The sequence below is a fragment of the Felis catus genome, chromosome C2 (assembly GCF_018350175.1).
Source record: "Felis catus isolate Fca126 chromosome C2, F.catus_Fca126_mat1.0, whole genome shotgun sequence".
In the NCBI taxonomy this organism is placed as follows: domain Eukaryota; kingdom Metazoa; phylum Chordata; class Mammalia; order Carnivora; family Felidae; genus Felis; species Felis catus.
The window spans coordinates 115,036,562-115,061,579 of NC_058376.1; the positions used below are offsets into that span (position 1 = coordinate 115,036,562).

At 41.9% G+C, this 25,018-nt stretch overlaps 1 protein-coding gene across 1 annotated transcript in view; it reads right to left on the minus strand.

Annotated features, from left to right (window-relative positions):
• GYG1 (glycogenin 1) overlaps nucleotides 1–6,017 on the minus strand; it is a 75,763-nt gene extending 69,746 nt beyond the window's left edge. Inside the window, exon 1 of the mRNA XM_023260475.2 lies at nucleotides 5,895–6,017. Coding sequence (XP_023116243.1) covers nucleotides 5,895–5,946 — 52 coding nt within the window. The 5' untranslated portion in view covers nucleotides 5,947–6,017. The remainder of the gene's footprint in view (nucleotides 1–5,894) is intronic.
• Nucleotides 6,018–25,018: the final 19,001 nt, after the last annotated feature.

Below are 25,018 nucleotides of genomic sequence, written 5' to 3' on the forward strand. Positions count from 1 at the left end.
ACTCATGTGCTATTGTCCTAGAGCAAGCCATGCATGTGCTCGGGGCCTCATTTTCCCTACTCTAGAGTGACCAGGGCATCTTGTGGGAGGTTCAGGTAGGATGAGGAAAAGGAGATGGGGTGAAATATTTGAGGCTTAGGGTCCCCACCCTGGTTTCAACCTAAGCACCTCAATTTCATTCTGTTTTGCGTGTTTTGCTTCATCATAAGACCTTGTGTGAAGAAAACAAAAGATCTTTGATCCAGCAAAACAAAACAAACACCTTCATTAGACTTAATGATTTCCAAATTTCCTACTAGCTCTAGAATTCTAGGAGAATCAGAATGGTGGTATTCGTTGTTTTCCTGCCCAGTATCAAATGATGACTTCCTTCTGATTTTCCTGCGGTCATCTTGTGACTATTATGGCAAAGCCTGAGGCTGTCAGAGGCCACCACAGACAGCTTAGGCATCGAGCCAGTCCCAAGGCAGCCAAGCAGAGGTGGATCCTGGTGGCAGACTTTAATTTCAGGATGAAGCGTCACCTGTGGCTATAGTGTCTTCCAGGATTTTCAGTTACATGAGTCAATAAATTCCAGCCCCACCTCCCTTTCTGCTTAAGCCATTTAAATTCAGTTTTTCTGTCACTTGCAACCAAACGATTCTAATTGGATCAGATAGTGTTTAAAATATAGCCAACGAATGTTTACTGCAATGTCATAGAGTACCAAATAATAAATGCTTGAGATACAAATCAAGGAACTATTTTTGTCATCAACAACTTAACTTTAACACGCTGACCTTTGTGTACGGAAATCAGTCCTGATTTACTACCAATAGGACATTCCCTTTGACTTGTTTAATTAACTAGTGATGAAAACTCTTACTTGTGAAGCAATTAAATGGATAGTTTTGGTCTCACTAACATGTTGAGGCCATCTGAACTCATATGGAGGTGGATAAATCTACCAAATGTAAAACCAATAAAAGCAGATAATTGCAACACTACAAAGCACATTGAAGGAAACAGGGCTAAAATCTCCCCTACTCATCTTTGTGAGAATGTACATTGTAACAACTGTTTTAGGGCAATTTGACAATATTGCCCAATGCCTTAGAACTGTGGTCCTATTTGGATTTGGCAATCTCACTTCTAGAAATGTATCCTAAGAACTAACTGTGGATATACACAAAATCTTAGATATGGAGATATCCATAACTACATTGATTACAAAAGCATAAACACACACACACACACACACACACACACACACACACACACAAACTGTTATGGGTAGAACTGTATCCCCCACCCACCCAGCCCAATGCATATGCTAAAATCCTAACCTTCATTACTTCAGAATGTGACTGTATTTGGAAATAGAGCCTTTGAAGAGGAAATAAAAATAAAAATGAGGTCATATAATTGGGCTCTAATCCAATATGACTGGTGTCCTTATAAGAAGAGGTGATTAGAACACAGACACACACACACAGAGAAGATCATAGGAGATACCAGAGGAAGACAGCCATCTACACACCAAGGAGAGAGGCTGATAACCTTAATCTCAGACTTGCCTCTAGGACCTTGAGAAAATTAATTTCTGTTGCTTTAGCCACCAGTCTACAGTACTTTGTTATGGCAGCCCAAGAAAACCAGTGCACGCACACACATGCACTTACACACACACACAGGCATGTAATGTCGAGCAGTATGGGACTAGTTAAATATGTATGGCTCATCCACACAATGGAAACCCGTTTATCCCATTTAAAATGATGCAGATAAATACTGTTATGAAAAACTCTTGCTGATATGTTATTAGGTAAACTAGATTATCACACAGTATGTATAGTATACTGCTTATTTATAAAAACATCTATGTGTACATATATAATGGATATTAATTTGGTCTAAGAGAAAATACTTTCCTTTGTTCAGAAAAGTGAAAAGTGGCTCTGCTAGCAGTTGGATCATGATGTTGCCAAGTGGAAATTAACAATGTTTACAGAATATAAAGAATGCTCATACAGTGACATTCTGACTATGTTTGGAACAAGATAAAGACAAGGCCACTCTATAACCATAAAGATAACTAAATATCTTCTCTAACACTGATGACTGCTGCTTTCTTTTTATATTTTTATTAAAAAATTTTTTTAACTTTATTTATTTTGAGAGAGAGAGAGTGAGCAAATGGGGAAGGGGTAGAGAGAGAGAGGGGCAGAGAGAATTCCAAGCAGGGTCTGTGCTGATAGCAGATGTGGGGCATGATCTCATGAACCTTGAGATAGTGACCTGAACTGAAATCAAGAGTTGGTCACTTAACTGACTGAGCCACCCAGGCGCCCCATCTTTTTAAACTGATATCTCTCACTTCAGGTTTTTCCTTTCAGGGTGAAAATTAAGATAGTCATCAGCAAATTCCCTTTCTTTTTGACAGAATCCAATCCAAATTTGATCCCTGTTGCCCTAATGTCTCCTTAAAAGTATCCATATAAAACCTCACTGCCCTGAGAAGCCCCTCTCAACTCCCTTTTCAGTGGCTTTGGTCAATAGGCTTTAAGAGTTCTAGATGAGGTAACTTTGGCCCTCTCCCACTCACCAGAACTGGCTGGAAATTCCATCTCAGCTGAGTTTTATATAGAGGACAGCAAACAGAGGGGTTACAAATGGTCAGGTCTCTGTGGGAGCTCATTATCCTTTTTCTAAGATGGCAGCTTCATTTCCTCAGCCAAACTGGGCACGAGGATCTTATGCTATAAGATAAGGCCAAAAATCTTGGGCTCAATTCCCCATTCACAGGAGGCTCTGTGGGGTGGACCCTGGGTCTTCCCCATTCACAGAACCCACTGCCACTGGCCTCCTCCCTAGTGAACCTTCTGTCCTCCTGGCTTAGACCTCCTCTACTCAACACCAGCCTCCTTCTGGGTAGGGGAGGCCTCAGCCTTCTTGCACCCCCTAGCTTCCATTTCTAGTTCTGCAACTGAAGTGTATGAGCTATGGAGCTCAGGCTCAGGATGCAGAGTTGGCTTAGGAATGAAAAAGAATAAAATACCTCTCATTCTTTTTTAGCAGTGAGTTCAGCACACATCAATCTGTGACTAATACCCTGGCACATATTCTAGAAAGGGTTCTGAATATATAACCTGAAGGGTTAAAATAAGTGTCTCTACAGTTGTATTATGGACCTTTAAAAAGGTTTCTGTGGGTTACTTACTTTTTCTTTCTAATTTTTGTTACATCAAATATTTGCTTTCAAAATAAGAAAAAAGTATGTCATTTATTTTTAACTAATGGAAGGGAAAATCAGAGAATAAGAAGAGGTGGAGGGTGAAAGGAAGAAACCAGGGCCTTCCATGGTGGGTGCAGAGGTGTATCACTGCAGTGCGAACACAGGACAGCCCTGGAGGTTGGTATTCCCTGGAATTCTGGAGTAAAGACATCAGCCTTTTGGCTCTGATTTGCACTTGTAAGAATATTTTAAGTGGCTTTTTTACCCTCTGTTTATCAATGAATACAAGGTAGCCCCATGGAGGCAGTAGGCGGTAATGGGAGTTCCTAACTGGGGAGAAATTTTCTTTGGAAAGGGAAATGGCATGATGGGTTTTATCCCTGGTTTTATATTAGAATTACTGATACCTGGGCCATACCTCCAGTGATCTAGTTGGTTATTGCTTAAAGGAAGCAGAGGGTGGGTGAACAATGGAGCCCTCAATACAAAATTCTCCTAGTCATAATTTTCCCTAGGGCCATCTTTGAAAGGAAAAGTGGGACTACAGATTATTTCTTTCCATCAGTGTTTTCTCAGGTATGATATGTGTACCATTGGTACAAAAACTATGCATGTCGTTGCAGGGAAAAGCATTTCAAAACAGTTTTTAATGGTGTATACTTATTATATTGTATATTAGAAAAATTAGAAAAAATATGCATCAAAGTTATGATTTTATAGTAGTGAAAGAACTTTAAAAAATGAAATTCATTTATATAAAATGCAAGTCAATCGATATATTAGGTAAATCAGATACAGATAAGTTAGATAAATTAGGTAAATTGCAGTGCAGGTGGTACATGGACATGGCAAGAATCAAGATGGTATGCATGTCTTTAGACTGGGAAATACAAGCAAAAATTGCTTTATCACACCTTTTTGAAAGAGGTGAGCTTTGGGCAGTGATTCAGAGCCGTGCCTCCAAACACTGGACTGAAAATATGTGGGGCTGGCTGAGAGCTTGCAGAAAAAGAGATTCCAGGTTTTAGTTCCTAAGACCTGGGATGGGGTCCAGGACTGTGTCTTTTCCTGAAGCTTTCCTGGTGGTGCTGGTGCAGCCTGGTTTGGGGACCTTGAAGAAGGGAGCAATGCCTCTTTGGTCCTGGAAGAGCAGTAGTTCTTTAAGATAATGAAACTTATTTTAAGTATTTGCTGGCTGTGAAGCCTATTCATTGTTGTTGACTGTCATCAGCATGGCTTTGTAAACTTTTAATTTTTAAACTGCGCCTCTGGGTCTCAGCATTGAGAGAGTGTGTGAAAATTAAAATACACACAAGCAAGCACACTATACCCCTGCCAAAAACACATTTCAATCTGATTTAACCAATTAAACAAACAGGAGTGAATTACACCATTAGGCTCCACAGGGCTGCCAGAGCAAACCGACGGTGTGGTGCAGACCGGGCATGGGAGTCATAAAGTGCATGTTTCTAGTGGAAAGGAGAGGCTCGAGTGGGAGCTGTTTCACGGCAAATTGATGTTTACTCAGTGAGTTTCAGAGGAATCATTGTGAGGCAGCTGGGAGGGAGCACTCTGGGATGGAAACCCTGCATTGGGGCCCAGAGTCCTGTGAGAAGGCGATAAGAGAGGAGTGCCGAAGAAGAGACATCAGACACTGGAAAGCTGCAATCCCACCAGATTGGGGATGGGGGGCGGGGACAAGGGGGAGATGAAAGACTAAGAGAAAGCTGGCAGCACCAGAGGGCACAGAGACTTTACTGAAAGGCTGGTGAAGTCCTCCACTTGAACAGCAGCAAATAGTTGCTGTTGGGGAGAGGGGCACAAAATATTATCCTAGAGGACACTTAGGGAACAGAATAAATTCTTTAAGGAAATCATTAAGAGCAAATACCCATCTAGGTAGTTTCAGCAAGTGACTATCTTGAATCTCCTGTGGCAGTCCTTAGTTCAATGGCTCTGTTTTATGGTCCAACTGGGTGTTAATGTCATATGCCCTGATTTTAGGGTCAGAAAAAAATGAGGAAAGGATCTGGGGTTAGAAGGCCAAGATGACATCCCGATGGCCCTGCTCCAGTGTAAGCTGGGACATGTGAATTGCAGAAGCTGATAGACTGGGGGCAAGCGTGGATTCCTGGACCTCCCAAGCAAAGGGGACAATTGCCAGGGTCCAGGCCACTCAGCAGGGTTTCCAGAGGTAGTGGCCACTGTTTTTCACCTACTTCCAATTCAAAAAGTCCTACTCACAGACTCCTAGTCAAATTCAAATTGTTCTCTTTATCTGATGGAAAATTTTCATACCATGCCAAAGAAACGGGACAAAGATTTGTCTTATTTCTATTTACTGTTGCCTTTCCTTATCAGTTTCTTCATACATACATACTTTTAAAACTAGTTCCACTATTTCGGTCCCCTTTTGCTGTTATTCTTACGGAGACTGATGTTACAGGATTTTGGATGCAATTTTCAAAGACATGGGCATTATGACACTTTGATTATACTGTGGAATAATTTTATAAATTTGAGTTTTGGGGGGAGATAGAAAATAGAGCTTAGCAAAGTTTTTCCACTAGGTGTCACTCTTGATCCAATTAAACCCGCTAGCGGTGTTTATAAATAGAAGTATATCTATAAAACATTGCTATCCTGGGTTACGTAAACATGAATAACAAAATGTCCCCACCTGTGTGTTCTGAAGTCCTTTCCCGGTAATCTCTGTCATAAAAGGCGACCATACATCAGTTCTCTGGAGGACTAATTCCTATCACAGCCACTTTTGTTGTGAGACCTTGAGACTTCTTTGGCGTTGCCGGCTGGCCGCTGAAGTCGGAGCCTTAATTCGCTGATTTTTTTTTTTTTTTTTTTTTTTGGTCACAGGACCCTGCCCCTTCGGGATCACGTTGGAATCTCCTGTGATTAGAGCTCATGTTTCCAGAATGCCACATTTCCGGCTGCTGCTCCCAGGAGTGCTGTCTGCGGTCTCTCCAGGCTGCACCTTCAGCGGGCCCCACGTGTCCTGCATCCCCGAGCGCTCCCACCCCGCCGCTTCCACTGGCCGCAGTGAGCCTGCCAAAGGGCATGGGGAAGTTCAGAGACACGCGGCCCTGGGAGGTCGGCTCTTACCGCGGCCGTTCTGGTGCGGGGCTGGTAAAGTCGCTGCTGGCAACTTTGAATTTCAGAATATGGGATTATTGGATTGGTCACGAGTACTGGCCAAATTTGACTCGTTTCTCGTTTGCACTGCTTCAGGGATAGAAATAGCAACGATCCGATACAGAGAGACTGTCTGGGGTTTTAATTAAAAAATAGGCCTTATTCTTATTTTTTTTTTTAATTTTTTTTTAAATTTTTTTTTCAACATTTATTTATTTTTGAGACAGAGAGAGACAGAGCATGAACGGGGGAGGGGCAGAGAGAGAGGGAGACACAGAATCGGAAACAGGCTCCAGGCTCTGAGCCATCAGCCCAGAGCCTGACGCGGGGCTCGAACTCACAGACCGCGAGATCGTGACCTGGCTGAAGTTGGACGCTTAACCGACTGTGCCACCCAGGCGCCCCAGGCCTTATTCTTATTTTAAAACTGTTATTCTTCAATATATAAGGAGATCACCTTCAGAGAAGAAATAGGGCACTGATAACTAATATTTATGTAACACTTCCTGATTCATGAGGTTGTCTGAAATTCATTACCTATGTTACCTTCAGCATAACTTTGGGAGATGAGTATTAATACTACTGTGTTTCTGACTGGGCCTACAGCTGTGGTGTTCCATGCTTGCTAAACTGGAATTTTAATCCAGACAACCTGATTCCAAAAGATATGAAGTCCCTTAAACCAGGTTCTTAAGTAAGGTGTACATCAAAATGTCCTGGTGAATTTTTCAGTATATGTGCTCCCAGATCCATGCTGAACATTGTCAGAATTCCCTGATATTGTGTTCATTCAACAGTAAAACACAAAATAGGCATATAATATCACATTAGGTAATGATAGATGTTTGGGGAAGAAAAAACAAAGCAGACCGAGGAAGTAGAGGGTGACAGGGGTGCTATTTTAGGAAGGATCAGTTGGGGAGAGCCAATCTCTCCAAGGAGGGGATATCTGAACTCAGGTCTGAATGAAGTGGGGCCGTCAACTTTGCAGCTGTAGGTGGGAAGGATGTTTTAGCAGAGGGACTAGCAAGTGCAAAGGCCCTGAGGCAGGAGTGTGCTTGGTGTGTGAAAAAAGGCCATGTAGCTGGAATGGAATTAATTAGGGGAGAGTGCCAGGAGACGGGCTGGGAGATAGCCTGGAGCCAGATGTTAGGCCTTCAACTGGTGTTGCACGACTTTAAAAACAGGTGTGAGCACAAGTCTTCACTCCTCTAATAATCTTTTTTTCTTTTACCTTGCTGAGCAATGAAAAGGAAAAACAGGGAAGATAAAAGCACAGCTAAAATACAGCCCTGATGAGCTGCCACCATTGCAATCACCATGAAGCTGCAGTCAGGGCTGTTCGAGAGACCAAGAAGACTGAAAATGGTTAGTGGTGAATGAGTAGCTGCTAATTTGATAATCACCGTGAATCCGAGTGAAACAGATTTGTTCGCCTCACTGTCTACAATTTACTTTTATTTGTGATTGAATTGTAATTTCCATTTAAAATCATTATAAGGAAACAATACGTTCCCATCACGCTCACTTAAGTGCCATCCTGGAGTTTTTAGTTTTGCTTTAACATTAAATCTGGTCATGCTGTCTTTCATCCCCACCATCAGGATTTTCTCTTAAGATGCTGTTCTTTTCCTTGTTGTGTTTATCACATGGGGGCAAACTACGCATGCCTGGAGAAACAATGATCACATTTCACTTCTTTTTTATTTTTTTTTAAATGTTTTTTTTTCAACGTTTATTTATTTTTGGGACAGAGAAAGACAGAGCACGAACGGGGGAGGGGCAAAGAGAGAGGGAGACACAGAATCGGAAACAGGCTCCAGGCTCTGAGCCATCAGCCCAGAGCCTGACGCGGGGCTGGAACTCCCGGACCGCGAGATCGTGACCTGGCTGAAGTCGGACGCCCAACCGACTGCGCCACCCAGGCGCCCCATTCACTTCTAAGATAAGTACAGGTTGGTTACATTTGACATTTTCACTTAAGAGCATTAAAGATCTCCCATAATTTTGGGAAAAACAATCTTCCACAGAGGTAATTTTAAAAATATATTTATTAAAGCAGGAATAGAATGCCATACCCACACAGTTTAAGTCCACGACAAATACAGTGACGTTAGATAGTACTCATGTTAACTTGTTTTCTATATGCCCAGATTTATTATTTTAACTACCATCTGGAAAATAACATGATATGCTATGATTAGTCACTTGTTTAAGCTAGCTGGAAAAGTCAGAGGAGGGGGACTCTAGGTGAGAAATGCAGGTAATTTTGCCTGGGATAGCCCACTCATGAGCCCACACTCCGAGTGGCCGGCACTCCACAGTTAAGGAATAACTTCAGAAAACACACACCTTCGATGACATCAGAATATGGCAGTAATGAAGCAGATTGTGAAACCGGACGTAAAATGTGATCCTATATTTGGTAAAACAAAGTCATATGTTTATATATGCATTAAATAATTTCTAGAATTATATTCTCAGAATATTGCCAGTGGTATTCTTAAAAATTTTTTTTTAATGTTTATTTTATTTTTGAGAGAGAGAGAGAGACAGAGTGTGAACAGGGGTGGAGCAGAGAGAGAGGGAGACACAGAATCTGAAGCAGGCTCCAGGCTCTGAGCCCTCAGCACAGAGCCTGACATGGGGCTTGAACTCATGAACTGTGAGATCGTGACCTAAGCAGAAGTCGGACGCTTAACCAACTGAGCCACTCAGGTGCCTCACCAGTGGTGTTCTTTTAATGGAAGGTGGTTTCTGAGTGATTTCATTTGTATTTTTTGCGTATCCATACTTCCTAAGATGAATATCTACTTGTGTAACAAAGAAAAACGCGTACAATAAAGTTTGTGTACTTTTATATTATAGAAAAACACCACTAAAAGTTTTCTTTTCTTCTTTTTTTTTAAACTGGTGTTTGCTGCATGGTTTCCTCTCAGCCTCATTGCTTGTTTAATATCTCACCAATGAATGATTGATTCCTACTTATTTTACTTCAGCACAAACTTTGCCTTCCACAATAAAAAAACATAGCTTGATGCCTCTGTACATTTTTTCTGTTTTTATTATAATCACTCCATCTCTACACCACAGAGGAAGAGATGATTTTTCCATGTGACTGTTAATGGTCTTCTGGAGATAGGCCTCAGGGAGTTCAGGATTCTGGATCCCACTGTCTGCTATTTCTCTTCCGTCCACTAGAGGGAAGCAGATGACAGAAGGACTCTTGGGCCATCAAGGTTTACTTGTGTTGACAGCTTTCTGGGAGATAAGTGAGAAATGGCCCAGGCATAGTTGGCTGGGTGTCACAGTGACTCTGTCATTCAGAAAGCCATATGGTTTATTTGTATTGGTGCAAATTAACAACAGAATGTTTCCCTCTCCCCTGAACGATGGAGATGCAGAAAATTAACTTCTGCCCCGTTGTTAGGAGTTTCCGAAGATACCAACGACACGAATGCGCACCCGTAGGAATAGGACTTGCACCACATAAGGTTTTGTTTCATTTTTGTATGAGATTTGTGCTCGCTACACTACGTACTGTTGGAGGTTCTGGTTAACTAAATTTGAGGCAGGGCTGACCTAAAGTTGAGGTATGAAACAAAGGTGAACTGTTCTTGCCCTTCTGGTGTATAGAATACAAAATCCAGATAATGGGGGTAGAAAATCTACATACAATTAAGGGGATGTAAAGGGATGGTGACTAGTGAAGAAAATACTGAAGAAATACATTTGACTCGGAGTCAGGATTTAAAGAAAGTAATGTCTACAAGATCAGAGTGCAAGCAGGGGTTGAAAACTGGTGCCTGCTGAATCCAGGCTGTGGAAGTACTTTGAGCAACCAAACATTTTCAAGTTCTTAAAATTTGAATTTACTTATGGAGGGCAGGAACCTTTTAGTTTGCTACACTTCTCACCGTTCCCATCATTGTGCACTTAGCACTTCAGACATTTCCCTGACCTTCCTGGTCCTCAAAGACAGTTGTGATTGCAACCCCATCTTAGAGGAACTGAGTGGGGGGGAGGACATCCAGGAGCTGAGGCATGAATATTGGGCCAGAACTGGGAACGGGTAAGTTGTGTGGAGGGTGTGTCCTCATAGGGCTGGTATATACAGACAGGGTTGATTCAGATCAAGGGCCCATGTTGGACAATAGATTGCAAGGAGTTGAGGGTGACTTGAGGAGTAGTTCAGTTGTGGTACTGCTGTGGGGAGCTCTTAAGTGCTTGAGAATGAGGGAATCAGGGAGTCCTAGAAGAAGATGCAGGAATAAGCCTGGAGAAGCGCTGGAGAATCTGTTTCCTGTTCACTCTGATACGTGTTTTCCCTATGGGTTTTGATGACTAGAACTGCTCTGCTGGAGAGAAACGGTGAACTCTGGAGTTGAACATGATTGACGTGTATGGATGTTGCCCCTTACCACCACACCGGACCTCACCACTTTCCTGCGTGTCTCCAGAACAGGTGGGGGCTCGAGATAATCAGCTCCCCACATCTAGGACACGGGCTTCTCCTTGCCAGATCTACAAAGCACCAACACACTGCAGTGGAGTCCGTGCTGGTCCCGCTCCAGGTACCGAGCATCAGAATTTAAAGGGATTGCGTGAGGCGACCTCAGAAGATTTGTTCAGCATTAGTTACCGATGATTGGAACTCAGATAAGAAAGGCTAAGACCCAGCTCTTAAAAATAAGCCAACCAGTCAACCAGGCACTGTGCTCTGGAAAGTATTGGTAGCATTACGTTATGGGAGGAAACAGTGGCAGGCAGGGGTGAAGAGGGACAAAGAGGGTAAAGTGTAACAAGAGTAGACATGGGTTCCAATTCTAATTCTGCCTTTTCTGAACTGAGCTACCTTAGGGAAGCCACCGAGCTTCTCCCTGCATCAATCTAATTTCCCAAACGGTGATACTGAGATGTGACTGGCCGGGTTCTCTGGGAACGTAAATGAGAAGGTGTTTGTAAATGTCGGGCACGTCTTCATTTCCAGCCTCCTCCCAGTAGGAAGTCATTCCTGTGAATCCTGGACTACTGTCTGGGAGAGGGACTTCGAGTGAGAAGGAGCAATGTCTCAAGGACGCAACATCAAGAGTTCATCTATGAGAAGAACTGCAGAGACCATATGTGCTGACGTTCCTTGATTAACTCAATTAAAACTCTGAATGGTTAATATGCTGTTTTCAGGCAGTTTTGATTGCCACAGCATTTTCCTGTTGCTTTTTCATCAACAGAATCAAAGGAAGAATTGTGTTCAGGATCCAGAAGCTGCTTCTAGAAGAAGTGGGGAAAGCGCTAGCTGCCCACTGTGGTGATGTGGTGGGTGTTGAAGAAGAGCCTCTGGCCCAGACACGGCTCTGCCTACCTGTCAGCGAGGCCTGTAGGTCCTCACTGGGGCTTCCTCATTTGGACACAGGTTGTCTTGTTCTCCCCAGAGTCATTTGATTATCTCCAGCAAGAGCCATGCTTTTCAGTCTACCAGAGGGATATGATATGCACTCCTCTCTTTAAAAAAAATTTTGTTTTTAATGTTTATTTATTTTTGAGAGAGAGAGAGAGAGTGTGTGAGCAAGGGAGGGCAGAGAGAGACACACACACAGAATCCAAAACAGACTCCAGGCTCTGAGCTGTCAGCACAGGGCTCAACGTGGGGCTCGAACTCACGAGTTGGAGGTGATGACCTGAGTCGAAGTCGGACACTTAACCAACTAAGCCACCCAGGCACCCTTGCACTCCTCTCTTTAAGAGAGGACCAGTAGAGTGCAATTGTTCATAGGGGAGGAAGGAAGTAGAGTGAGGAGGAGTATCTCTGGGTGATTGAAGCAAGCCCTCAGCAGGTGCCTCTGTGATCTCACAATTGCCTCTAGAAAATCTCAGTCAGGAGTCTAAACTAATAATAACGTAATCCAATCAATAACTAACTAGAAAGGCCTGTCTTGTTAGACTTATCATCTCCTTCGATAAAAATCTGTTTTGGGTAGAACTCTGGATGGTTTGTAAGGCATGATGTCGCTCATTGTGGTTTCATTGTTTCACAGCCTAACAAAGGAGATCTCTTAGGCTGATTTTCTTCCTTCTTGAAGTGAGGTCCAGAACTACTTGTTAACCTGTACAATTCTTGGAGGCTTGTCCAAAACTCAGCCGCAGATTCCTGAGGCCAGGGCAGCTTGGTTGAGTTAGGTGAGAGCAAGGCTTGGGATGGTGTGGGAAGGAGTTGGGGGCCTAGGGTGAGATTCAGATGGGAGAGGAGCCACAGCAATTGGTTTTTAGGTAGAAGAAACAGCCCTGAGATGACTGCCAGGGCTGAGGAACACTTGTGGGAGCCCATGGCAGGTCAGGGCTAGGGTGAGTAAGGCACCTGGGGTGCTACATTTAAGGAGGCACCCACTGTCAGGTTCCTGCGGGTACAGGGTGGCAGACTGAGAGTGAGCACCTCCTTAAATTTTCCTCCTGGGTGGGGCTTGGCTTGCTTATCCTACTCCAGGGCCATCCAGCAGTGCAGGATGGAGGGACCTTCTGGTTCCTCCAACATAGTTTCAACCTTAGCTCCTAGTTTGGTTACCCAGAGGTTCAGATGAAAAATCTAAATAGCACACCTTTGGGAAGGAAAGTCTCAGATCATTATGAGGCTTATACTGTAGTAAAGATAGAGATCACAGCTTAACAAGATGTAGACATTTGTCATTTAAGGTAAAAAAAAAAAGTAAAAAAAAAAAATCTTCCAAATTGGGGTCTGTTTATATCCCAGGTATATGGCTGGAGAGCTGAGATTTTTTTTCCTCTTTCCTTCCCTTCTTTTCCTCTAGCTTTCTTCTTTTCTCTTTCAACTCTTTCCTTCTATTTCTTTCTCCCCTTTTCCTTCTTCTCTGTTTGATACTACTGAAGTGACTGCCCTTCTTCTTTTTTTTTTTTTCTTCCTCCTTCCTTTGCTTCCGTGGCTTAAAACAGATTCTGAGGGAAGAAAAGAATCAAATATCTGTTTCACAGCCATTTCATAAACAATACTGGCTCCTTTCTTTCGGTACCACAGGCAATGAAAAACACCGTGGGAGGACATTTGTGACAGTATAGTGATGAATTCATGACGACTTGGCAGAGTAGACTTGAAACAGGTCCACTGTGTTTCTCTGCATTTAGCTGAGACCAAACCAGAATGAATGCCCATGGGTGCACAGCTGGATACGTGAAACAAAGAGGTTTTCTAGTTTGTGATGAAAGGAAAATAATTTGGCGGCCGGGAGGGAGAAACGCTACCCAAACCAGAAGTGGAGTTTGTGTTTGCTTCAGCCAAACTGCTTCAAGCCCTGTCACACACTTCCGTGGACCTCAATTGTTGCAGAAATGTTTTTAAAGCCTTTCAGCTTTTGTTAAACCTCTCCAGAAGTTTATTTCAAAATAAAGGAGTTACTAACACAGCTTTTCCAACATGAGATCATATTCAACATATTTAACTTTTAAACAACTTGCACTTTTTGAACTAAGTTCTTTTTTCAAAGATTGCATTTGGGTGTAGTCACATCTCAAGTGAAACAGATTTTTCAGAAGGATTAAAATATTCCAGTCTATCACACAGGAGGGAAGATTAACATGGTTCATACCATTCTCATTTTTCTTGCTGTTTAAAACTTTTGGTGATAAAGGATATGCTACAGACCGTATGAAGACAAGAAAACAAACGTGCAGTGGGAGCTGGAAGGCTGCATGTGATTGTGTAGAATGCGCACTACACAATGCTGGCAATTCTGTTCACATCAGAGCCATCGTACTTTGGTGTAGCTATTACACTAATTCTCACCAAGCAAATCACTTGGAACCGTCTTGGGCAAGTGACCCCTACCCCATCCACACCCTCCAATTTGCAAAAAGGTGCCATCTGGGAAAGCAGTGGCCCTGATGCTGAGTTGATATTTGAATGGTTTATTTTTGCTCCTTTGGTCCTAGGCCTGTAACTGAATTGAAATGATTAGTTTATGTTGGTTGTATCCTGCTGTGCTTAAACTTAGGACCTTTCTCCTGACTTGCAGATCATTCGAAAACAAGCAAACCAAAAACAAAGCATGGGGTATTTGCATTCTTCAGGTCCCCCGGCTTCCATTGCTTTCTCCTGAGGCTAAATTGCTTCTTGCTGGGTTCTTCCTCTTAGTCCTCATTTTATGTCATTATGCTTGAGTCTTATGCTCTTAACCCCCCCTTTTTTAAGGATGAGGAAACTAAGGCCCAGAGAAGATAAATAATTTTCCTTTGGCTACTAGGCTTTGAACCTAGGCAATATGGCACCAATGTTCCTGCTCTTAACCACTCTACTCTTCTGCATCTCCTAGGTTGGTCTCTTTTCCCTGAACCCGGTGCCTCAGTTCGTAGTTCTAATTAAACTGCTCTGGCCATGCACTGCCAGACAGTAGACATCCCAAGGCCTTTACTGTGCCGCTCAATTAGATCTCTGCTGGACATTCATATGGCACTTGCTAGACCTCGTTGAAGACCAGCCCCAATTTGGACTGATTCCCAAAGCCCTGGTCCCTTCCCATTTCAATTTTCTCCTGTCTTCTGCTGACCCACAGCTGAGGTCCCAGGGTGCCTTCTGGTGGGCTCCCCCAACCCCCACCCACCTTGAGACAGATGAAGACAGGAGGGGGCAATTGCGTTGAGGACCGTGCATTTCCTGAGCCTTGATATGCTGCTGAAGTCAGGAATCCTTTCACTCTTCCTCAACCTTCAGACTCACTGTGGCAGTTTCCTTCTTTTTAAGGGACTTATCTTTATATCCTCAGCACTTCACATGCCAGCCCCAATATCTCTGCTACATAGATGCAATTTTATTTCTTTATATTCACTTATCCCCTGACTTATTCCAGAAAGGATTTAAGAGAGGTCTCAAGTACATGCATGTATAAATGCAAAATAATGAGATACATAAAATAAAATAAGTGGATAAGGAGAGTGGGACAGAAGAAAAGTGAGAGGCTTTGGAAGGGTCCGATAAAACCATGAGTAAGGCTGGTACACGATACATGTGCTGTAAGGCCCTGCACATTCACTGTGACAGGGTTTGGGTGGGTAGGTGAGTGGGGCGGGCAGGGCAATGTGGAGAGAGGAAGAGAGTAAGCAAAACAATGCAATCCAGGATCACTGCTCTTGGCTGGATTGACAGACACTGGTATAGATCTTACAATGTTTAATGTGATTTTAAAACCATGTTCTTTTTAAAAAAATGTTTGTTTATTTACTTATTTTTGAGACACAAAGAGAGAAGGGAGGGGGAGAGAAAGGGAGACAGAGAATCCCAATCAGGATCTGCATGCCCTCAATGTCCTTAAGCGCAGAGCCCAATACAGGGCCCGAACTCACCAAACATGATGAGATCATGACCTGAGTCGAAATCAAGAGTCCAATGCTCAACCGACTGAGCCACCCAGGTGCCCCCAAACCATGTTCTAAGTAAAACTAGTTCCATGGAATTTAATAAGGAATAAAAGGAAAATGAGGTGATGGCTGTGGTTTGTAATTTTGTAAGTTTGGAAAACATAGAGTTAGCAAAGTAAATACACTTCTTTTTTTTTTTTTTAAATGTTTATTTATTTTTGAGAGAGAGAAGGGGGAGAGAGAGGGAGAGAGAGAGAGAGAGAGAGAGAGAGGCAGAGAGAGAGGGAGACACAGAATCCAAAGCAGGCTCCAGGGGCATGTGGGCCACGAACCCATGAACTGTAGGATCATGATCTGAGCCAAAGCTGGATGCTTAACTGACTGAGCCACCCAGGTGCCCGTGTAAATACATTTTTTTTTAACTGAAAGATTTTTCTTACTATGCTCAGAGATATGGTAAGGAAGGTAATAGGGTTACATTTGTTTCTAGACTTTTGACCACAGGGATCATTCTTTTGGAAATTTAGAGAACCAATGTACTTAGACTTTGGGAAAGGGAGTATTGGTGGACAAGAAATGCTTTCCTGGAGGAGTTATTTTAAAATAAATGATCAAGGGGCACCTGGGTGGCTCATTTGGTTAAGCAGCTGACTTTGGTTCAGGTCATGATCTCGCGGTCCGTGAGTTCGAGCCCCGCGTCGGCTCTGTGCTGACAGCTCAGAGCCTGGAGCCTGTTTCAGATTCTGTGTCTCCCTCTCTCTGATCCTCCCCCGTTCATGCTCTGTCTCTCTCTCTCTCTCTGTCTCAAAAATAAATAAACATTAAAAAAAATAAAAAAAATAAATGATCAGTAATTTTAAGTAATTTTCAGTAATTTTATATACTTTAAGTATATAAAAATTAAAAATATCCACATTGGAAAAATATTATAGAAAAGCCAAGGGAAAATGACAAGCTGAGAAAGGATGACAGATAAAACAAAAAGCTAATTACCTTAATATATAAAGATTTGTGACCCATCAATTTGTAAGATTACAAACCCACTAGAAAAATGGGCAAAGGGCAGGAACAGGTAGAAAGAAAAACATACTTTATAAACATGTGAAAAATATTTATCCTCGCTCACAAATAGAAAAACACAAATTCAATAATAATAAAAAAAGAGCTGCTACTTTTTTACTTATCAATGTGGCAAAACTTCAGGAGATTATTAATGTGTTGCATTGGCCAGGGTGTGGGGAAACAGGAAGTCTCCTTTGTTGGTGGGAAGATAAATTGCTGCAATCATTTGGAGGGGCAATTTGGCAACTTCCATCACAACAGTCAAAATATAGCTAAACTCTGACCACATTTTAGCACCTCCACTACTGCTATCCATATCTGAACCACCACATCTCTCATTTGGAGTGCAATAGCCTCCTGCTTCCACTCTTGCTGCCTGTATTCTTTTTTTGTTTGTTTGTTTGTTTGTTTATTTTTGAGGGAGGGGAGGGGCAGAGAGAGAGGGAGACAGAATCAGAAGCAGGCTCTGAGCTGTGGAGCTCAAACCCATGAACCATGAGATCATGACCTGAGCCGAAGTCACTCAACAAACTGAGCCACCCAGGCGCCCCTGAAGTCTATTCTTAACACGCATTCAGAGCAAGTATTTCAAAACAAAAGCCAGATCATGTCACATGTCTAGCTCAAATCCCTCTATTGGCATCCCATTTCATTAAGAGCAAAAGCCAAAAACCCCCATAATGGGCTACACTGCCCTACATAATGTGGTCCTAGAATCTCTTTGATCTTATCTCTTATTTTGTCCTTCTTGCTTCCTTTGCTCCAGCCACACTGACCTATTTGTTTTATCTTGAACATGTCAGTGATCTTTCCATTCTAGAGCCTTTGCATGGCATGTTCCCTCTGCCTCAAATAGTCTTTCCTACATATATGCAAATCCAAATCCCTCACCTCCTTCAGGTCTTTGCTGAAATAGCACCTTCTCAGTGAGGACTTTACTGACCTAGAATTGCAACCTCCTGATCCCATTTCCTCTTGATCTTCTTTACTTATTTTTGTAGCTATTACCATCTTCTAGCATATTATAGGACTAACATATTTATTGTGGTTTTGTCTGTTTTTTTTTTCTTTTCTGTTAGAATCTAAGGTCCACAAAGGTAGAAATTATTTTGTTTTATCTATTGACAGTGCCTGACAACTGTTAATATTTATTTATAAATATATATATTTAAACATTTTTAGTGTTTATTTTTGAGAGAGAGAGAGAGAGAGCGCAAGCAGGGGAGGAGCAGAGAGAGGGAGACACAGAATCTGAAACAGGCTCCAGGCTCTGAGCTGTCAGCACAGAGCCTGATGCGGGGCTCGAACCCAAGAACTGTGAGGCCATGACCTGAGCTGAAGTCAGACGCTCAACTGACTAAGCCATCTAGGTGCTCCTATATATATATTTTAAATATTTATTGAATATTTTTGAATGATCCAGCAATTCTACTTCTAGGAATTTATTCTTTGACACACTTACGTACACAAAGCAAAATAAACATTGATAGTCATTGAACACAGTTTTTTGTAGCAAAGACTGAGCAGTTCTCCCAAGAGATTGAATATTGTCCGAAGACGGTTATTGAAGGGATTGGATAACATGTCAAACCAGTTAGGTTTAAGTTGATTCTTGTCCCACCACCCCTTAGAAGTTGGGGACTGATGTTGAAGACCAGATCGATTATAGTCAAAACAAACTACACCTCTGGGTAAAAACTTGGCATATGTACATGTATGTGGTATTGTACTTTTCCTATTTCTTTCAAATTGACGAATAAGGCTCAAAGTTGAGAACAGAGGTGTTCAGTTCCCACATGCTAAAGAGAGCTGCCAACAATTATGATCAGACACTTCCCTTTGGGCTTACCAAGAGGTGCTGAATTAGTACTGTCACCTCAAACATCACCTCTTTATCCACATACTTATGTAAAAAGATTGAGGAATAACTCCAATGTTTGTTCTCCCAAGATATGAAGGGGCTCCAGAAGCCTTATTCACCAGGATGGGGGCTTATTCACCAAGAAGGGACTGAGGGTGGCTGACATTTCTTCTCCTGGCTGGATATAATTCCATGTGGAGACTTACTGTGCTGTTATCACTGGAAATGAGTTTACTTCTTGGAAGAGCTAACAGGTGCTCAGGTGGTTTGGAGGTGATCTGAACCCATATAATCTTTCTTATATGGAGATTTCTTTTTTTTTTTTTTTCTTTTTTTTTTTTTTTTTTTTTTTTTTTTAATATGAAATTTATTGACAAATTAGTTTCCATACAACACCCAGTGCTCATCCCAAAAGGTGCCCTCCTCAATACCCATCACCCACCCTCTCCTCCCTCCCACCCCCCATCAACCCTCAGTTTGTTCTCAGTTTTTAAGAGTCTCTTATACTTTGGCTTCTCCCACTCTAACCTGTTTTTTTTTTTTTTTTTCCTTCCCCTCCCCCATGGGTTCCTGTTAAATTCTCAGGGTCCACATAAGAGTGAAACCATATGGTATCTGTCTTTCTCTGTATGGCTTATTTCACTTAGCATCACACTCTCCAGTTCCATCCACGTTGCTACAAAAGGCCATATTTCATTTTTTCTCATTGCCACGTAATATTCCATTGTGTATATAAACCACAATTTCTTTATCCATTCATCAGTTGATGGACATTTAGGCTCTTTCCATAATTTGGCTATTGTTGAGAGTGCTGCTATGAACATTGGGGTACAAGTGGCCCTATGCATCAGTACTCCTGTATCCCTTGGATAAATTCCTAGCAGTGCTATTGCTGGGTCATAGGGTAGGTCTATTTTTAATTTTCTGAGGAACCTCCACACTGCTTTCCAGAGCGGCTGCACCAATTTGCATTCCCACCAACAGTGCAAGAGGGTTCCCGTTTCTCCACATCCTCTCCAGCATCTGGAGTCTCCTGATTTGTTCATTTTGGCCACTCTGACTGGCGTGAGGTGATACCTGAGTGTGGTTTTGATTTGTATTTCCCTGATAAGGAGCGACGCTGAACATCTTTTCATGTGCCTGTTGGCCATCCGGATGTCTTCTTTAGAGAAGTGTCTATTCATGTTTTCTGCCCATTTCTTCACTGGGTTATTTGTTTTTCGGGTGTGGAGTTTGGTGAGCTCTTTATAGATTTTGGATACTAGCCCTTTGTCCGATATGTCATTTGCGAATATCTTTTCCCATTCCGTTGGTTGCCTTTTAGTTTTGTTGGTTGTTTCCTTTGCTGTGCAGAAGCTTTTTATCTTCATAAGGTCCCAGTAATTCACTTTTGCTTTTAATTCCCTTGCCTTTGGGGATGTGTCGAGTAAGAGATTGCTACGGCTGAGGTCAGAGAGGTCTTTTCCTGCTTTCTCCTCTAAGGTTTTGATGGTTTCCTGTCTCACATTTAGGTCCTTTATCCATTTTGAGTTTATTTTTGTGAATGGTGTGAGAAAGTGGTCTAGTTTCAACCTTCTGCATGTTGCTGTCCAGTTCTCCCAGCACCATTTGTTAAAGAGGCTGTCTTTTTTCCATTGGATGTTCTTTCCTGCTTTGTCAAAGATGAGTTGGCCATACGTTTGTGGGTCTAGTTCTGGGGTTTCTATTCTATTCCATTGGTCTATGTGTCTGTTTCTGTGCCAATACCATGCTGTCTTGATGATGACAGCTTTGTAGTAGAGGCTAAAGTCTGGGATTGTGATGCCTCCTGCTTTGGTCTTCTTCTTCAAAATTCCTTTGGCTATTCGGGGCCTTTTGTGGTTCCATATGAATTTTAGGATTGCTTGTTCTAGTTTCGAGAAGAATGCTGGTGCAATTTTGATTGGGATTGCATTGAATGTGTAGATAGCTTTGGGTAGTATTGACATTTTGACAATATTTATTTTTCCAATCCATGAGCAGGGAATGTCTTTCCATTTCTTTAAATCTTCTTCAATTTCCTTCATAAGCTTCTTATATGGAGATTTCTGCAAGGAGGCTTGCAGGGGCCATTGCAGAGCAGTAAAAAGTGATGGGGGTAGTTTGCGTTGGGAAGAGGAAGCGAGCAGCCCCACCTGCAGTTCTCCATGTCCTTTGGAAAAATGGAGGATGAATTTACAGGCTACTGGATCTTCCTGTGAAAGAGCATGAAGCAGAGAGTTGAGATATAGGCCAGGAGGTTGTCCAGGCAGCCTCTGGTCCAAGTGGATGTATAGGATTTGGAGGCTGTATTAGTTGGCTAGAACTGCCATAGCAAAATGCCACAGATTGGGAGGCTTAAACAACAGGAATTTATTTTCTCATAGTTACGGAGGCTAGAAACCCAAGATCAAGCTGTTAGCGGCTTTGGTTTCTTCTGAGGCCTCTCTTCTTGGCTTGCAGATGCCTACATGTTTGCTGCATCCTCACATGATCTTTCCTGTGTGTGTGTGCAGCCCTGATATCTCTTTGTGTGTCTACATTTCTTTTTCTTAAAGGGATACCAGCCATATTGGATTAAGGTCCACCCTAACAGCTTCATTTTAACTCAATCACTCTTTAAAGGCCCTATCTCCAGTCACATTCTGAGGTACTGGAATTTTGTACTTCAATAAATGAATTTGGGGGGATACAATTCAGTTCATAACAGGGGCATAGTTTTTTTTTTTTTTATGAAAAAAGCTGAAAGGAGACACAGATGCCACTTTCTGAGGTGGCTCTCCACAATAGAGGAAGGTGTGGTGAAGCTGGGCACGATTCCAAGAAAATCATCCCACCTCTAGAGACACCTCTGTACCAGCAGAAGCTACCAGTAGCAGGTGGAACTAGATGGAGCCAGAGAAAGACTAGGCAAGCCTCTCAAAGATCCATAGGCTGCTAGTGATGTAAGAAAGTCTTTGCTTCTAAAGTAAACATTAAAAAAAAAAAAGAAAAAAAGAAAGGGGCGCCTGGGTGGCTCAGTCGGTTAAGCGGCTGACTTCGGCTCAGGTCATGATCTCCTGGTCTGTGAGTTTGAGCCCCGCGTCGGGCTCTGTGCTGACAGCTCAGAGCCTGGAGCCTGTTTCAGATTCTATGTCTCCTGCTCTCTGACCCTCCCTCGTTCATGCTCTGTCTCTGTCTCAAAAATAAATAAACGTTAAATAAATATATATAAAAAAAGAAAGTCTCTGCTTCTGGTCTTCCCCACCCCCATCCAAAATGCCAAATCCAGAAAAGGAACCAGATCCTCTCCTTCTTCATCCACACAATGAAAGAGCACCTTCCCAACTCCAAGACCTTTGAAGCAGTGCTAGGTCCTCACTGAAGAGAGGTGGGGAGAAGAGACTTAAAAGTGGATATGAGGTGGGAATTTTAAACAAATTAAAATGCAATTTAACTGATAGTGGCAAGACAGTTCCAGGATCTGCCAAAGAGGTCACCTAGGACAAGAAAGGAGATTCTTCAGAGCTCAGTTGAATGCAGTGCTTAAAAAAATAAGCTCTCTCACAATTTAAGCTCCACTATTTGATATTTCTCCATAAACTGGATTGCTATCTCTCTGTATAAATAAAGGAGCATGTCTTGGAAAACACAACCGAACTATTTTTAGTAGTTATCTCCGGAAGGGGAGCTCACGATGAAGGCTGGTATGAGAAGAAAATGTACTTTTCACTCTATGCCCTTTTGAACTTTTAAAACAAGTATCATTGTACATGTATTACTTAAGAAACCTCAAACAATTACAAACTAAAATAGTTGAAATTGTATGGTATTAATGAGCAGAAGACTGAGTTCAGAAATAACCCTGAAAGATACATGCCAATTCTGTGTAAACTATTAAAGGAGTTTCTTAGCAGTGGGAACAATAGTTGTTGTAGGGCAAACCAGGGAAGCTCATAATGGAAAGAAAGAGAGGTGTGCTGGGAGGAAACCTAGTCAATGCATTTGGAGCAAGGTGTGAAGAAGATGGAGGGGAAGAGACTCGAATGTTAGAAACCAATGTGAACGCTGCTGCTGGCTTGCAGGGAGATAAATGTTGTGACAGATGCCTGCAAAGCTTTTGGCAAGGAATGGGGTTCCATTTGGTATGATGCATTTCAAGGTTAAGCTCCTTTGTGTCATGTAGATGTGGCATGTTTTTGGCTCCAGGCTGAACCTTGGGGTTTGGGATTTATATAATTGTGAAAGGCATTAAGTCAAGAGGCAATGCACAATGATTTGGTGAGTGACATTTGCTCTAATTCCTCACACATAGGTTGAAGCAACAGACGTCACCCCCAAAATATCATGAAAAGATTCCAGCAAAATAGGAAGAGAAGAGAAAGGGGGTCACTTGAGTCAACACATGGATTAAGTTTATGCATGTATCATTTGTTTCCCTATACATGATTAATTCTTGGGTGTGTTGAGTGAATAAAAATTGTTAAATCATCGCAAAAACTGGCTTCAGAGTGGGGTGATAACCCTATCATCTTCCTGGAACTGACGTGGGCCAGGAAGGAAGGAGTTCTGATAAAGTGAGGTGCAAAACTGGATATTGGACTGATGCAATAAACGTTACTCATCCACACTAGTGCTTGCCTCAGTTCTTTTTGTGATATTTGAAGAGATAAAAGGAGGTAAAACTATAAAATGGTACTATAAATAATAAAAGCTGCAGGCGTCTGCCTTATTGTAGAAGGAATCTTTGCTGTTGAGGAGCACACTCCAAGGAGTCTACTGGAGCTTACAAAATGCAGCTGTTGGGTTTAACTTGATGCTTGATAGAAAAGTTTAGAATATAAAAAGTAGAAGAGCTTAAAGGTTTAGAAAGGAAATAAAAAATAAAAAATAAATATTAAAAAAATAAAACCAAAAAATCCAGAAGATTAGAGAAAGAGAGGAAAAAAAAAAAAAACAACCCAAAACAAAACCCAGTCCAAAGTCAGTCAGCAAGAGCTGCACACCAAGTTCAAGGTGGTCGTTGAAAAAAATTCTGTTGATGGGATGTCTTCCAGGGGGCAAAGAGCCAAGAAAGCAGAAAGCTCTTAGCTTGAGCAGTTACCTGTAAGTACATAAGGATGTCTGCTAATTACCGACACAGAGCAAAACAGCAGGGGAAAAACCTAGCCTTCTCATCCTTGGGAAACTTGAAAAGTGTTACTCATCTCCCTCCACCAGCACACACACAATAGGTGCTTGTCCAATTCTTTATTGTCTGAAAATTTGGCATATTATGCATACAGACAGCCCATACAGCCTAGTTACAGTCAATTAGACAATTGGCAGGAAAAGCAGGGAGTCACTGCATTCCTTTTTTCAAACAATTTCCTTTTAAAGAAGAAATATATGGAGAATATGACAGCAATAAAATAGCCCAGCTATAACTGCCAAACATCAATAAAACTATGATTCCAAGTTTACATGAGATGGCGCATTTTAGCTTTGTGTTCAACAGTCATTTAGTTCCTGCAATACTAAAATAAAAAAGCTATTCTATGTCCAACTTAATAAAAAATCTTTACAGCATTTTTGCATAACCAACACTTTTCAGCTGAGATTCAGATAAAAAAGAATTTATTTATTTATTTATTTAATATAATTTACTGTCAAACTAGTTTCCATACAGCACCCAGTGCTCATCCCAACAAGTTTCCTCCTCAATACCTATCACCCACTTTCCCTTCTCCCCCACCTCCCATCAACCCTCAGTTTGTTCTCTGTATTTAAGAGTCTCTTATGGTTTGCCTCCCTCCCTCTCTGTAACTTTTTTTACGTGGATGGAACTGGAGGGTATTATGCTAAGTGAAATAAGTCAGTCAGAGAAAGACAGATACCATATGTTTTCACTCATACGTGGATCTTAAGAAACTTAACAGAAGACCATGAGGGACGGGAAGGGGGAAAAAAAGATATAAACAGATAAAAAAGAATTTAGTTTAAATTGAAAAAGTTTTCCAGGAAAAATATTGGTATGAATTACCTCACTAAGCTCTTAGAAAAATTAGAAATAGTGGAAAGTCAATTCTCTTATTCCTGAAAACTCAGGAGACAAAACCCTAACTCCATGTTGAGACTCTAGAACAATATGAAATGTGAAATTTCATCAAGTTTCTCTCTTTTTGTATTTAATCTAGAATGTTTGGAAAACATGTTCATTCACAAAACCTATTTTGTCTTTACTAGTCTATAGTATAGAATTTATCCTGAGGCACCTGGGTGGCTTAGTCATTTGAGCGTCTCATTTTGGCTCAGGTCATGATTCCAGGGTTGTGGGATTGAGCCCCATGTTGGGCTCTGTGCTGCTTAAGTTATTCTCTCTCTCCCCCTCCCCCCCCGCCCGTCTCTTTCCCCTG